The following is a 12,846-nucleotide window of genomic DNA, read 5'->3' as shown; positions in this document are numbered from 1 at the left end:
TCAGAACAAGGGCACTACTTATTTCTAGAGAAATTTCTTCCAGCAGGCCCACGACGACGATGTAAAGAAAGGCAATGGAATATAGTATGCAAAAATATTAGTTTCTGCTTATGTAGTGGGAGTACTTAGGGAAGTCGCGGGCAAAAGTTATTCTTGTACCAATATGCTAGGTACGTAATGACCTCTTTGACAATTTTATGAAATTGTCATTACATAGCATTATGGCCAGTGAAAATTACGAATGTACATTAATTCAAATTCCATTTCAATGGCGAGCTTTTAGCAATACACAGAACTGTTTACGTATCGTATTAAAATAATTCCAATATAAGTACTAAACAAAACATTTGCAAAGTAGATTATTTCTCATTGAATTATTTTAATATGAATATGTTTCAATATTATATTATAAATGTATTAATTTTGCTGAACGTGTGAAATGAAATTGTAAAATTGATGAAAAATAATGATTATCTAGTTTTGAAAACTCCATCGGCCGCTGTTTAAAGCTATAAGTTAGTATTTTCGTCGCGATTTAATTCACTAGTTTGTTGGAAGGGTCTAAACATTATCAAACAGTATATTGGAGTATTATAAAAAAAAAATATTCTTTCTACTTAAATCTCGTTAATTAAATATTCTTCTTCCGCTGGGTTATTCCCGGTTCCCTCACTACAAAGAAATAAAGGACGGAAGAAAGGACCGTAGTGCGCCTGCGACTACGATCCTGTATTGATGGGTGTACTATACGATAATATCTTAGAACACAAATTTCTATGAAATTCTATGAAAGCAACAAAAAAAAGCGCGCTTAAAATATGTAGGTCTCGAAGGCAGGTAAATTAGCACAGATTATGTACACCCATCAGTTGAATTTTAGGCCTAGTTGTAAAATTTTGAGCAACAACGGAAACACCGATGCGGTGAAAAATTTATGCTCGTGTCCCGTTTTCACTTCGTATAAGTTAGTTTTTTAATTTATTTTGCTCATTAGTTTATTCTTGACAACAAATAGATTTACAAAGCTTACATCTCTAAATACGTACAAAAAATTTATCTCTCTATCTTATCCGGTCTTCAGCGTCCTCAGTTTTAACTCCAATGACTTTATCTTTTTTCGCGACGTCTCACCCAATATTTCTTCGGCCCCCTCTTTACCGGCATGGTAATTATTCATTTAAACTTTAGTGTACAAAATACAAATGGAAAGCACAATTGGTTTGGTATCTCCTATACTTAATGACGAAAGATGTAAACGCAAAGATCAGAAAGTGATTTGGGACATTGATATCAATAAATTAAATGGCACAGGACTTTTAAATAATCAATAAAAGTGGTCATTATCTTTTTCGAGGTCTTAACTATGTTTGTACCAAGTTTCGACAAAATCGGTTTAGCGATTACACAAAAGGTAACAAACACTCTAATATAATTCGTATTTACATAATGTTTGGGATGGGGATATACTTAGTACATCGACAACACGTGTATTTATCTAGATAAAAGCCTTTTGTAAAACAATTCATAAATTAATTAAACCGATGAAGAGCTTTCGTTTCAGAGTGAATATTACAAATCATAATTTTAATCTCGCATCCGCCGCCGCCGGCCAAATTCACTATAGTTTCAGTTGTCTGTCTGTATCCAATTCTGACGTCAGTGTATACGAACGCATCGCTTGCATGCACATATCGGATGTAACTATAATGATTTATATATATATATATATATATATTTGAAACTATTGTAATCTTTTTGTATTTTTTTTTATATCTTAAATTGTCATCTCTTTTTAAAACTTCTTGCAAATTTCTATAGGTTCGACTGGTAGATAATATATAATATTAAGGCTAAGGCTGTAATAGTATAGCTTTTAATAAATAAATTATCAAATTTCAATAACGCTTTCATTCGTACGTACGTAAGTACGAGTATATCTGCTTCACTTCCCGCGCAATATGAAGCGGGCAATCAAAGGTAACGCGTATAAATTTTAAATTGAAAAATAACTTAGTACCATCACTGAATATATTCAATTACATCATGAAGCCGTCCATATAAATATGGCATTCGCCTCTCTTGACTTGGAAAAGTTTTAGAAATTGTAACGTTTGTGCGCGAATATCGCTAGATTAGGACTGATATGTGTTGTGGCTATCTATATGCCAAACTTCAAATGCCACTAATATATCGGACCACACTGAACTGAACGCCGATAAATTCATCATGAAGCGATTCAATTAATTTGATTAACGCCATTCGCCCGCTGATAGCTCCATTGCTTAGTAATTGTCCGAGATAGTTGCTACATTATTGATTTTCCGGGAATCCTAATCGCGTTTCTATTCATCATCATCCACCTGGCGTTAGTCAATGTTGCGTCCATACATTTAAGAATCTATGCATATATATATATATATATATATATATATATATATATATATATATATATATATATATATATATCCTACTATCCTACTACTATTATAAAGGCGAAAGTTTGTATGGATGTATGGATGTTTGTTACTCTTTCACGCAAAAACTACTGAACCGATTACCATGAAATTTGGTATGTAGGTAGCTGAAGACCCAGAATAACACATAGGCTACTTTTTATCCCAGAGTTCCCGCGGGATTGATAGGGTTTCCATGCGGACGAAGTCGCGGGCGGCCTCTAGTATGTATAATAAATCTGTTGAGATGCGAACGAACACGTCTTGTCTCTCTTCTTTCTCTCTCAAGATTTTTATAACGTCTGCATCCCTTACAGGGGCAGACACAGCCAGTTGTCCCGAAAAGGTTAAATAAGTGTGTGAAAGAGCTGACAAACTTTTGGCATTAATATTTATAAGGAGAGTAAGTAGTAACATCGTAGTTTCTTAGTAGATTTATCGTGAATCGAGTTTTCATTGCTTGTTAGTCAGTCGAGTTTTAATGGTGCGCCATCTTGATTTCACACATTAGTAAACAACAATTAAGTATTGTTTAAGTTTCCTGCGTAAGAACGGGAATTTTCCACTACACCAGGATTATATTTCTTGCGAGCGCAGCTTTTAGAGGAGCAAGCTTGCCGGCAACGTTAAGGCTAATAGGGATTGGTTCCGTGCAAAATAAGTTTAAATATTTTCAGTTGAAGTTCAGCCAAGAATGCTCATTTCCTGTTATATGATAGACATATTTATAACAGTATCCAAGTCGTTTGTACGTGTATTTAAGTTTAACAATCCGGCTTTTTGATTCCCGATATAATAAAATATATAAAATGTCAATGATAGAAAAGGAGAGAAAGTAACACACAATCAGCCCTTAGTTTGACACCAATTTTCGACCTTGCAGACGAGCGATCCCCTCCAAAGCGACTGGAACTCCTACCTGGTCGTGGTCAAGGATCTGATTGCGAACTTCGAATCCGTGTGGGAGCCGACAGATGCTGAAAAACGGAGGGAAGCGGCGATACGCAGGGTCCTGGTGAAAGTTTACGGCTCGCCTACACAGGTGGCGCCTAAAGCGGCAGGCGATTTGAGAACATGGATATACGTGCATGACAGAAACACGTGTCATCAGGTCGTGGTAAGTTTTTTTTTTAGTATTAGCTGTTTGCCGCGACTATGTTAGCCGACAAATGCTGCCCACCTGTATTGCCCTTTTAAAGAGAAATTTTTGTACACCAATTTTTACGTAAAGGGAGTACAAACATACCGACAAACAAATAAAAAATAACAGTTTTAGCTTTTGTTTGTGTCATATAGATCATCAATGTCGATTTTTTGGCAATATCTTTCAAATAAACTAGTAAATCCTAACCTATAAAAAAGTATGTGTTAGGGATTTGACCGCGGCAGTAACCTGCTGCGGTCAATTTCCTACCTTAATGTAAATCAGAATAGTATACAACAAAAAAGGACAGAAAAGACATAAAAAAGTACAACTTTATGAGGAGTTTATTTGCCGACTGTACCTTGTATAGTTTACAATCATATAAGTAATTGTGTATTTTGATTTTTCTTCAATCTTAACAGCAAATTTTATTTCATAATTGCGATGCCCATATGGTGTTCATATTGAACCTACATATTTATAAGCAGTTACTGTAATTCAACTGATATACTTTATGATATGCCATAAAGATTTTGAATTAAATGAATTTTAATGGAGTTTAAAAATATAAAGAGCCCTCTTGTCATTAATTATACGAATTAAGAGATTTTCGAAACAGCTAATGTTGTTTATAAATAATTGTTAATTAAAAAACAAATTCACGAGAATGCTATTAAGATCCTGAGGCTCATTACGTTTACTTTTCCTAATTGTCTTTAAAATAGCTAAAATGTTGATCAGCATCATTAGTTATCGAGAATCCATAAACATCAGACGTTTGTTTTCTCTTACTTTCCTTTCAAATATAAAAATACAGCGTATCCAATGGCTGTTGCTAGCTTAGTTTATTTTTAGACTTAAAATTGCCCAATATTTTATTCGTAAAATATATCTATTAGCTGTCTATTAGCTGAAATTAATACGGCTACGTTGAACACAAAGAGATGAATGACGTGATAATAAAATCATATTACCGTTTCAACTTAGACCACGTTCGGACATATTGAAATAACCCGTTGACTTCTACGTGTCCGATATAATAATAGAAAAAAAAGTCTTTTGTATCTTAAAAGCGATGTGTTAATTACAAGATGACCTTAGCTCTCTTGAAAGGCATTTCAAGAACACCCAGACGACTTTGTAATGTAATATTTTTCTATGAGCTTATGTGTTCCTAATAGAATATTTCTTAACAATAGACAACATTGTCACTCATGCATTCAGGTGTTACCAACAATTAATTTCAACCGTGTGCCAGAGATGGGGTAAATTAATTAATACACTGTTAGTCTCACCGCCGATACGTGTACAGTCGAAAGCAAAAGAAGACACTGACTGGCTGACATGACAACGCACAGTTCAAACCTGTCAGGTCGAGAGATTTGACATTTGGCGTGTAAGTTTGATTATATACTCGTAACATAAATTCCGTTTTTACGTAAGCGGATACGCGGACTTATTCTAGTTCAGTGTAACAGAGCCGCCGTTTCACCAAAATAATATTTTGTATGTTACAACAATGAAATGAAATGTGAGAACATGAAAGTTTTTGGTACCTATGTTTTAAAAGCATCATGCTTTTAATGTTAATATTGCTTTTTAGGTTATGTTAAACAAATAAAAAAAGCCCTTATATGCTTAAACGTTGACTGTACCTTAATACCTCTTTCTTATTACTTCGCTGACGCCATGCCTAGGATTAATACCGCAATATGCGTCGAAGAATGAACTGTCTTGAGAACTTTTTCGAATAATTACAAATATTCACTAATTGACTTCAGAGATTTAATCTGTTTTATCAGTTCTCAAAGTGTGCATTAGGATCTGCGGGGTTAGATAATAAACTTCTGTTATGAACGTTTACCCTCGTAGAATGAATGTCTCATTCTCCTAAATTGGTGACGTTGACCAATTGTTTAGATTTCAGGTATAAAATTTTTGGTGACATCATTGAATTTTGTGATACATTACGTTGAACTGATCAACTCGCGCCGGAGAGTGGGAGACATGACCCACCACAAAAGCCCAACACGGATTAGTTGGTCTCGGAAGAGTATCGGAAATTCGTGCTGTTTCAAATTTCCCGCTTACCTGTTCAATGGTCTGTTATGATGTAGCCATCGTCCAAAAACAGATTTCCCGAAATTCCGTCAAAGGCTAGTTTATATTGACCAATGTCTGTCAGTCAGTATTTCAGTATACGAGTACATGTTACATAAATACGATTCAGTGTTTGATGTAGAAGCGACCCGATATGTAGGTACCTTTCGTATGAATAAATTCTTTTTTGAAACCTACGTGAAAATCTATTCAATGTTGTTGATTTTATGATATGTGTGTAGAAAAAGGTGTATATGTATATGCAGATTTAAAAATAAATTACAGATACTAAATAATTGCTGTAATAATCTTATTACAGCAATTACATTTTGGGGACCGTCCGTAAAAAAACAACATGGAAGAAATGAGTGGCGTCACGTAAAATTAGGCAACATTTTTGCCGTCACTTTTGGGATTATGTTATTCACGACTTACTTACTTGACTTCTACGACATTTCATGAAGATATAGAATGGTTCGTTTTGCTTATGCCGGAAACCAAAAGTTTATATGTATTGTACGTATTGTAGATATATCTTCGAGAAAGAGATATCAGCGAAACTTAAGAAAAAAGAATTGAGGTATGAATGAAATTGTTTTAATTAGAAATGATAAGTGCGAATGTAAATTATCGCGTACATTTATTTTGTCTTATGCAGTAGAGGTAAAAACTCCAAAGGCCATATAAGTACGTTAGTGTTAAGATAAAAAAAAATATCCAAAATATTACAAAATTCTCTATAAAAATTGTTACGTATAGGTTTTTGGATAATTCAAAGAAAGTAACAATACTGTCGTCGGCAAAATGTTAAAAGCAGTAATTTCGCCGATCGTCTACCTAGAACCGAATTCCGGTTCGGCACGTGTATGTAAGTTTCTGGTTAAAATATGTACGTTTTTTATAAGGGTAATTTTTTATACTTATTCACGGAAGAGAAACCGATAAATACAACCAAATGACTTTCACGAATTGTAGATAGAGGGTTTTAATAATTGTATAGCGGACTCCGGGAGGATGTAACGGCTAAAAATGCAATCAATACATTGGGAACAAGGAGAGTACAGATGTATCATCCATCATGTTCCTGGCATTACAGCTGGTTGCATCCTCACCTCCAAGAGGACGCCGAGGCGCGCTTAGGAAGACGTTTTTAGATTTGGTAAGTCAGGTTTTTACACCTTTACATGGGAACCTTACCCATATTCGTCCTTGGTTACACATCAAGATGTCGGAATGCACAAATTACTCGCCATGATTACCCTCAACGCAAAATCATCGGTCAGTAATTAAACTGTAAAACCTTAGACAGAAGTCATTGGTACATAGTTTCAGGCGCATTTTGTTTATCCCTTAACCGGTCTGCCACCGACGACGCTCCACAGTGCAGATGTTTGATCTAATTTGTATATATGGTTCATGTTGACCAATACCAACTTGTGTGCCTTACATTAATTAGATAACATTGATCAGGGTGATTGGATGCTCTGAGCCATGTGACCTGGGATCATCAATGTTTACATACAAATGTATGGTCAACATCATGCCTCTATTGAAAGTTTTCGCACGTTCGGATACACGCATAATATTTTATTAAATTAAAAAATTTGGTAAAATATATGAGTGAATATCAGAAAGATATAAAAATTCCCATGATGGCTTTTCATTTTCTTCCAAATGTCTTCGGTATTCTTTAGTTCTTATACTTCTTTAAATCTCTATCATCCCTATCTTTTCTCACGACTTTTTTATGATTATTTTGTTGTACTCGTATCAATTGTTTTTGAACTGTCCATAGCTTGCATAATTTAATCGTAAATACTACGAGGAAAATGTCAATGTATTTGTGAAAACATATCGTACAGATACAGATCGTAGTTCCCTTCAATATGAGTGAAATATTTCAATTGTCCTCAGCTTACACCGAGCAAGACATGTTCGGACATATGCATCGAGCTATGCGAGAAGGCGAACACGTACTCCCACCTCTTGATGTTGGAAGAAATCATATGCGACAATTCTATGCGTCGAATCATACACAAAGATGAGATCCTGCTGGACGTCGTACTGAGATGGGGATATTGGGATGAGGAAGACAGAAAAGATAACTATTTACTGCTGAGTGATAATTCGGTTCTGCAACAAATTGATAGTATAAAAAATTCAGTGGGTGCCATAAGCGGTCAATTGAAGTATGCGAGTGACAACAGCAAAACGTTCAAGTCCCACATGTTTGGCATACAAGACGGCAGCCTGTGCTATTTCAAGGACAAACAGGTGAGATTTTTGTCGAATTGTCTTTTCTGTTACTGCATAAAGATGTTGTAATTATAATTGATTCCAACCTTACAGATATGTAGGCAAAAAAATAAACAACATTTTTTCTACAAGTAAGTCGTAAGTCAATATTCGATTAAAAATTATTTATTAATATTTATTGTACTGTCGTGACATTTTTAAGTCTGTGTTCAGACACATCCTAGTAAATTAAAATATTCTAACTTATAATCAAAAAAATCATTTTTTAATGAAAGTGAAATGTTTTTTTAGAAACATTAGCAACGGATGCAACTGGGAAACTAATTTATAATTGAGAAAAAGTAAACGTTTCAACATTTTTTTCACTTTAGCTCTTGAAATTCCATGCAATACTAACAAGAACTTTGTTAGATTTGTATATTATTAATTTGAAACTAATTAACTTTCTGAAACATAAATAGGAAGTTACACGGTTTAAAACTTTATTCTTATCTTTATCTTAAAAGGAGATCTCGATCACAAATATGTTTGATCTAAGTTGGTACACAAGCAAAGGAAGTATTTATTATTTATTCATATTAATATTGTCTGTTTGTTGTGTCAGGCGAGTCAAAAAGTTGAGGAGTGGAAGGTGAAGGATCACCTGTGGTTCATGGGCCACGAGAGCAGGAGGAGCCCACAGGCGCAATGGTCGATAACCTTCGTGCCCAAAAACAATAAACCCAAACGGTAAGTGGACTATAATGTCATTGTCAGCACATTTTAAATATGTGGCTTATTTTTCTCTTACTTTTAGTATCTTAATCTCATTAAAAAAATATTACATCTCAGTTTTTCTACCGTTACTTTGTTTACAGCACGGAAACTTTATTTAGGTTTATATACAAATTATTATATTTTGATTATATTAGTGCCGTGTGGTTACCAGCACCAATACAAAAAAGAATAGGACCACTCCATTTCTTTCCCATGGAAGTCGTAAAAGGCGACTAAGGGATAGGCTTACATACTTGTGATTCTTTTTTTAGGCGATGGGCTAGCAACCTGTCACTATTTGGATCTCATTTCCATCATTAAGCCGAGCAGTTGAATGTGGCCATTCAGTCTTTTCGGAACTATTGGCTCTGTCTACCCCGTAAGGGATATAGACGTGACTATATGTATGCATGTATGTTGATTACATTATCTTTCACAACTGTCAACGTCATGTCTCTTGTTAGAGTGGCTGCAATAAGTACTTTATTAACAGTTTTATAAAATGCCATCTATTGTTCGCAGTAAAGAGAGGCCCTGGTTCGGCAGCACCGTGGCTGGCGTGGTGGCTAACTACCAGCTGAAATGGATCGCAGCTCTGATGATGGCCGAGCATACCGACCTGATGCCAATACCACGGCTGATCGACACGTGAGCTACTACACGCGCGGAGGTAATGCTCGAAGTGTGAAGTGGGAAAGGATAAGGTCGTAAGATATTCAAATCTATGTTTTTTTTTTAGATTTATCATCTATAAAATTGAATCGTAAAATCTTGAGAACACATATTTAATGTTACAGCGGAGAAGCCAATATAATTATTTGTGTATTCTCACAATACAGTGTAATGTTGCTTTTTGGTCTTGAACTAACCAGGAATCGAATTCAAGTATACCAGATGAAGGCCTACTGCGTTTAGTAGGGTAACACTGCTAATATCGATGAAAGTAGATCTATAACAACACGTGTCTTATGCCTACTTCAAATATTATATACTCTGTGGTTTTTAGCAAAATTGATCTGTTTTGTAAGCTCGTATGTGTGATTAAAAGCTCCATTAGCAGCTTTAAGGAAGAAAAACATTTATATATTCATTATATTAGCTCTTAATGATAAACAAATACTTGTAAGATAAATTACGAATATAATAATAGTATTAAGAAAAAAGTGACTGAATAAGTATGAATTTAAAAATTGTGCGCGATGAGAAGAGGCTTTTAAATAACTTGAATGAAATTATGTATTTAACTATTTTTGATAATATTTACAAGAATATTAAATAGAAAATAGTATAATCATGGAAATCAAATCAATTTTGAATTAAATGTTACACATGTTATTAATTACAACCAATAAGCTCTTAATAGAAATTTCAATGAATGCATTCCCGTGTACTAATACTTTACTATTGCTATGAAAGATCCATTGTTCATGCAATATTTCATCAAAATAATTTTACATGTACCAAACATAATCACTGAAATATTCAATGTTCAAATTATGCAGGACTTTGTGAAAACAAAAGGTATTAATACTAACGCACAAGAACATTCGTGTAAAAACAAAAACTAAACTAAAAGTCTGAATCGGTGCTAATTAATGACGTGGGCGTGCCCCGCATGATACCAGATTAAGTAAGCTATTAAAAAAAGGTTTCTCTAGCCACACACACCATAAAACTGTTTGACATTGCCGCTTTTCAAAATATAGTCGGATAGAATAGCATAGAATTCTTTACACTGTCATCATTTGTTTCTGATACAGTTCCACATAATTTATGATTCTTTATTGGAACATTCGTTATTCAATTGCTTTTTAAAATGCAATTTTACAAGTGTAGTCCGTAAAGGTCAAATTTCTATGATGTTTTCTGCGCACTTTCTCTTATGATCGAGAGGAAAATGCGTGTATTCGGCCTTATATATATTGTCCAGAGTCTTGCCTTCTATCATATTGTGTACATAAAGGTTCTCAGATTGATGATAATAGCTACATAATCTATTTCTCTAAAGGTGTGTAGTTCTTGAGGTTTGATTTGTTTAGAATGGTCGAACTAACTTTGTGAACATTCCTTTTTTGCACAATCGTGAATGTCAAATGTCAGGAGGCTCCATATGATATAAATCAGTTACTGTATGATTGAATTTGTTATAAATAAATTACGAACTAAGTACAAACACTTAAATGTAGATTCATCAAAAAATATACTGTTATTTTATAAAATCTTTATTGTCTTATATGATCGCTTAGATAATACTTGATATGAAAGTTGTAATATTTTTTCTATACCTATATTAAAATATATTTTTACTATATTGAATAATGAAGAGTTTTTCTATTAAAAGTGTTTTGACCATCGATTTTCAAATAGTATTTTGTATCTTTTTAAAAAGTTTTTATAAATAAAGTTTTCCTGTTTCACAATAGTGAATTAAAAACATTGATTTTGATGTTGTTATCATCACTGTACCTGACATATTTCAGAATGTTTAATGTAAGGTGCTTGCAGTGTAAACCACGCCAAGGGCAGCTCGCTCGTACATTTTATAATTTTAATGTGTGATACGTACTAACAAACGTAACATTGCCAAAGTGTACAAATGAATTATATGAATTACCAATGTGTGTTATCTAATATATATATATATTGTGAACATTTGTAGTCACAATACAGAATATACCGTTTATAGTGATACTATTGTCTTTTATTATTATAAATAAAGCATTGAAATATTTATCTATAGTGTTTTGTTTTTGGTTGTTCATTTTTCTTGCGTCATACAAATCCATGCATACTATAGTCAAAGAGACGTCGCAGGATAAAGAGAAAAGGTTTGTATTATTGTGTAAACCTATGAATTCCTCCCCCCTATTAGGCAGCCTCGATTATCCGCCTGCGGCAGCCGAAATAACTGTTTGCATGGCAGCTAATGTGCTGCGCCCAGCGGAGCGTGTTCGAATATGAGACAGTCTCCGCACACTAGTTATAGCAGCCGGACATATGATATATCGGATTCCGAACTGGCAAGTCTTATACAAGCTAGCATAGGAGTATCTATTTCTGTACATATATCAGATTCAGAACTGGCAAGGCTTATACAAGCTAGCATAGGAGTATCTATTTCTTTTAGTCCAGTATCGTTGTATTGCGATGTTTGAAGGTTAACGATAAGTTCTCCCACGTCCATATAGCTCGACGATCTATATCTGTCGATTGGCTGCGCAAATTTTTTTGGTTGCCTAATGCGAGTTTATACTACAAATATCATTATCCTCCTAGCGTCTTCATTGAGACCTAGTCCTGAGCCGGCCTACACAATCCAGGAGGAGGTAATAAGTATACAGGATTACTTATACAACATGAACAACCTCGCGGAGATAAGTGTTTAGTTTTACTTCATTATATTATTTTACACACAAATACAAAAAATAATAGAATCACTCCATCTCTTTCCATGTTGTATAAGGCGACTAAGAGATAGGCTTATAAACTTAGAATTCTTCATTTAGATGATGGGCTAGCGACCTATTACTATTTGAATCTCAATTATATCATTAAGCCAAATAGCTGAACGTGGCCCTTCAGTTTTTCAAGACTGTTGGCATTGGCCACTCCGCAAGGGATATAGACGTGACTATATGTACGTATGTATATTATTTAGAAAATATTTACCGGGGTTTTAGTGGGCTATTGTGACATTAGTACCTAAGTCTGTTTATGAGTACAAAACCTACGATATAATGTGCATCTGCATAGGAGGGCTAACAACTCAAAATTAAAATGATATTTTGTAAGTATAACTTCAGAATTTATTGAGCCGATGCACTTACATTTTGGGAAAACATTGTGAGGAAATTTGCACATTTAGGCAACTGGATGTTTATCTGATCCAATATGTTTGTTTTCCTTGCAAGATTGCAAGGGTCAATACAGAATCGTGGTCCAAGGCGCACCCCGTCTCCAAATATGTTACGGTATAACCGGGACTTGCACAAGAAGAATGACAGTAAGGATATACATGTCCCATGACATAATCAAATATAGTTTCCTACGCCAATGCACGTATCGAGATCGCGCGACGCCGCGCCGCGCCGCGCGGCGACATCGCCGGCTCTCGTGACCGCACGCCACTACCGTGCC

General features: G+C 34.6%; 1 protein-coding gene across 1 annotated transcript in view; it reads left to right on the top strand.

The window, feature by feature from the left end:
• The window catches only part of LOC106133996 (arf-GAP with Rho-GAP domain, ANK repeat and PH domain-containing protein 2), a 45,857-nt gene extending 34,415 nt beyond the window's left edge, over nucleotides 1-11,442 (top strand). Inside the window, exons 8-11 of the mRNA XM_060953470.1 lie at nucleotides 3,337-3,570; nucleotides 7,612-7,971; nucleotides 8,558-8,682; nucleotides 9,232-11,442. Of these exons, the coding sequence (XP_060809453.1) occupies nucleotides 3,337-3,570; nucleotides 7,612-7,971; nucleotides 8,558-8,682; nucleotides 9,232-9,361 (849 nt within the window). The 3' untranslated portion in view covers nucleotides 9,362-11,442. The remainder of the gene's footprint in view (nucleotides 1-3,336; nucleotides 3,571-7,611; nucleotides 7,972-8,557; nucleotides 8,683-9,231) is intronic.
• Nucleotides 11,443-12,846: the final 1,404 nt, after the last annotated feature.

Source organism: Amyelois transitella, chromosome Z (genome assembly GCF_032362555.1).
Source record: "Amyelois transitella isolate CPQ chromosome Z, ilAmyTran1.1, whole genome shotgun sequence".
NCBI lineage: Eukaryota > Metazoa > Arthropoda > Insecta > Lepidoptera > Pyralidae > Amyelois > Amyelois transitella.
The sequence above is the reverse complement of the archived record's forward strand: the minus strand, read 5'-3'. Positions and strand labels throughout refer to the sequence as shown.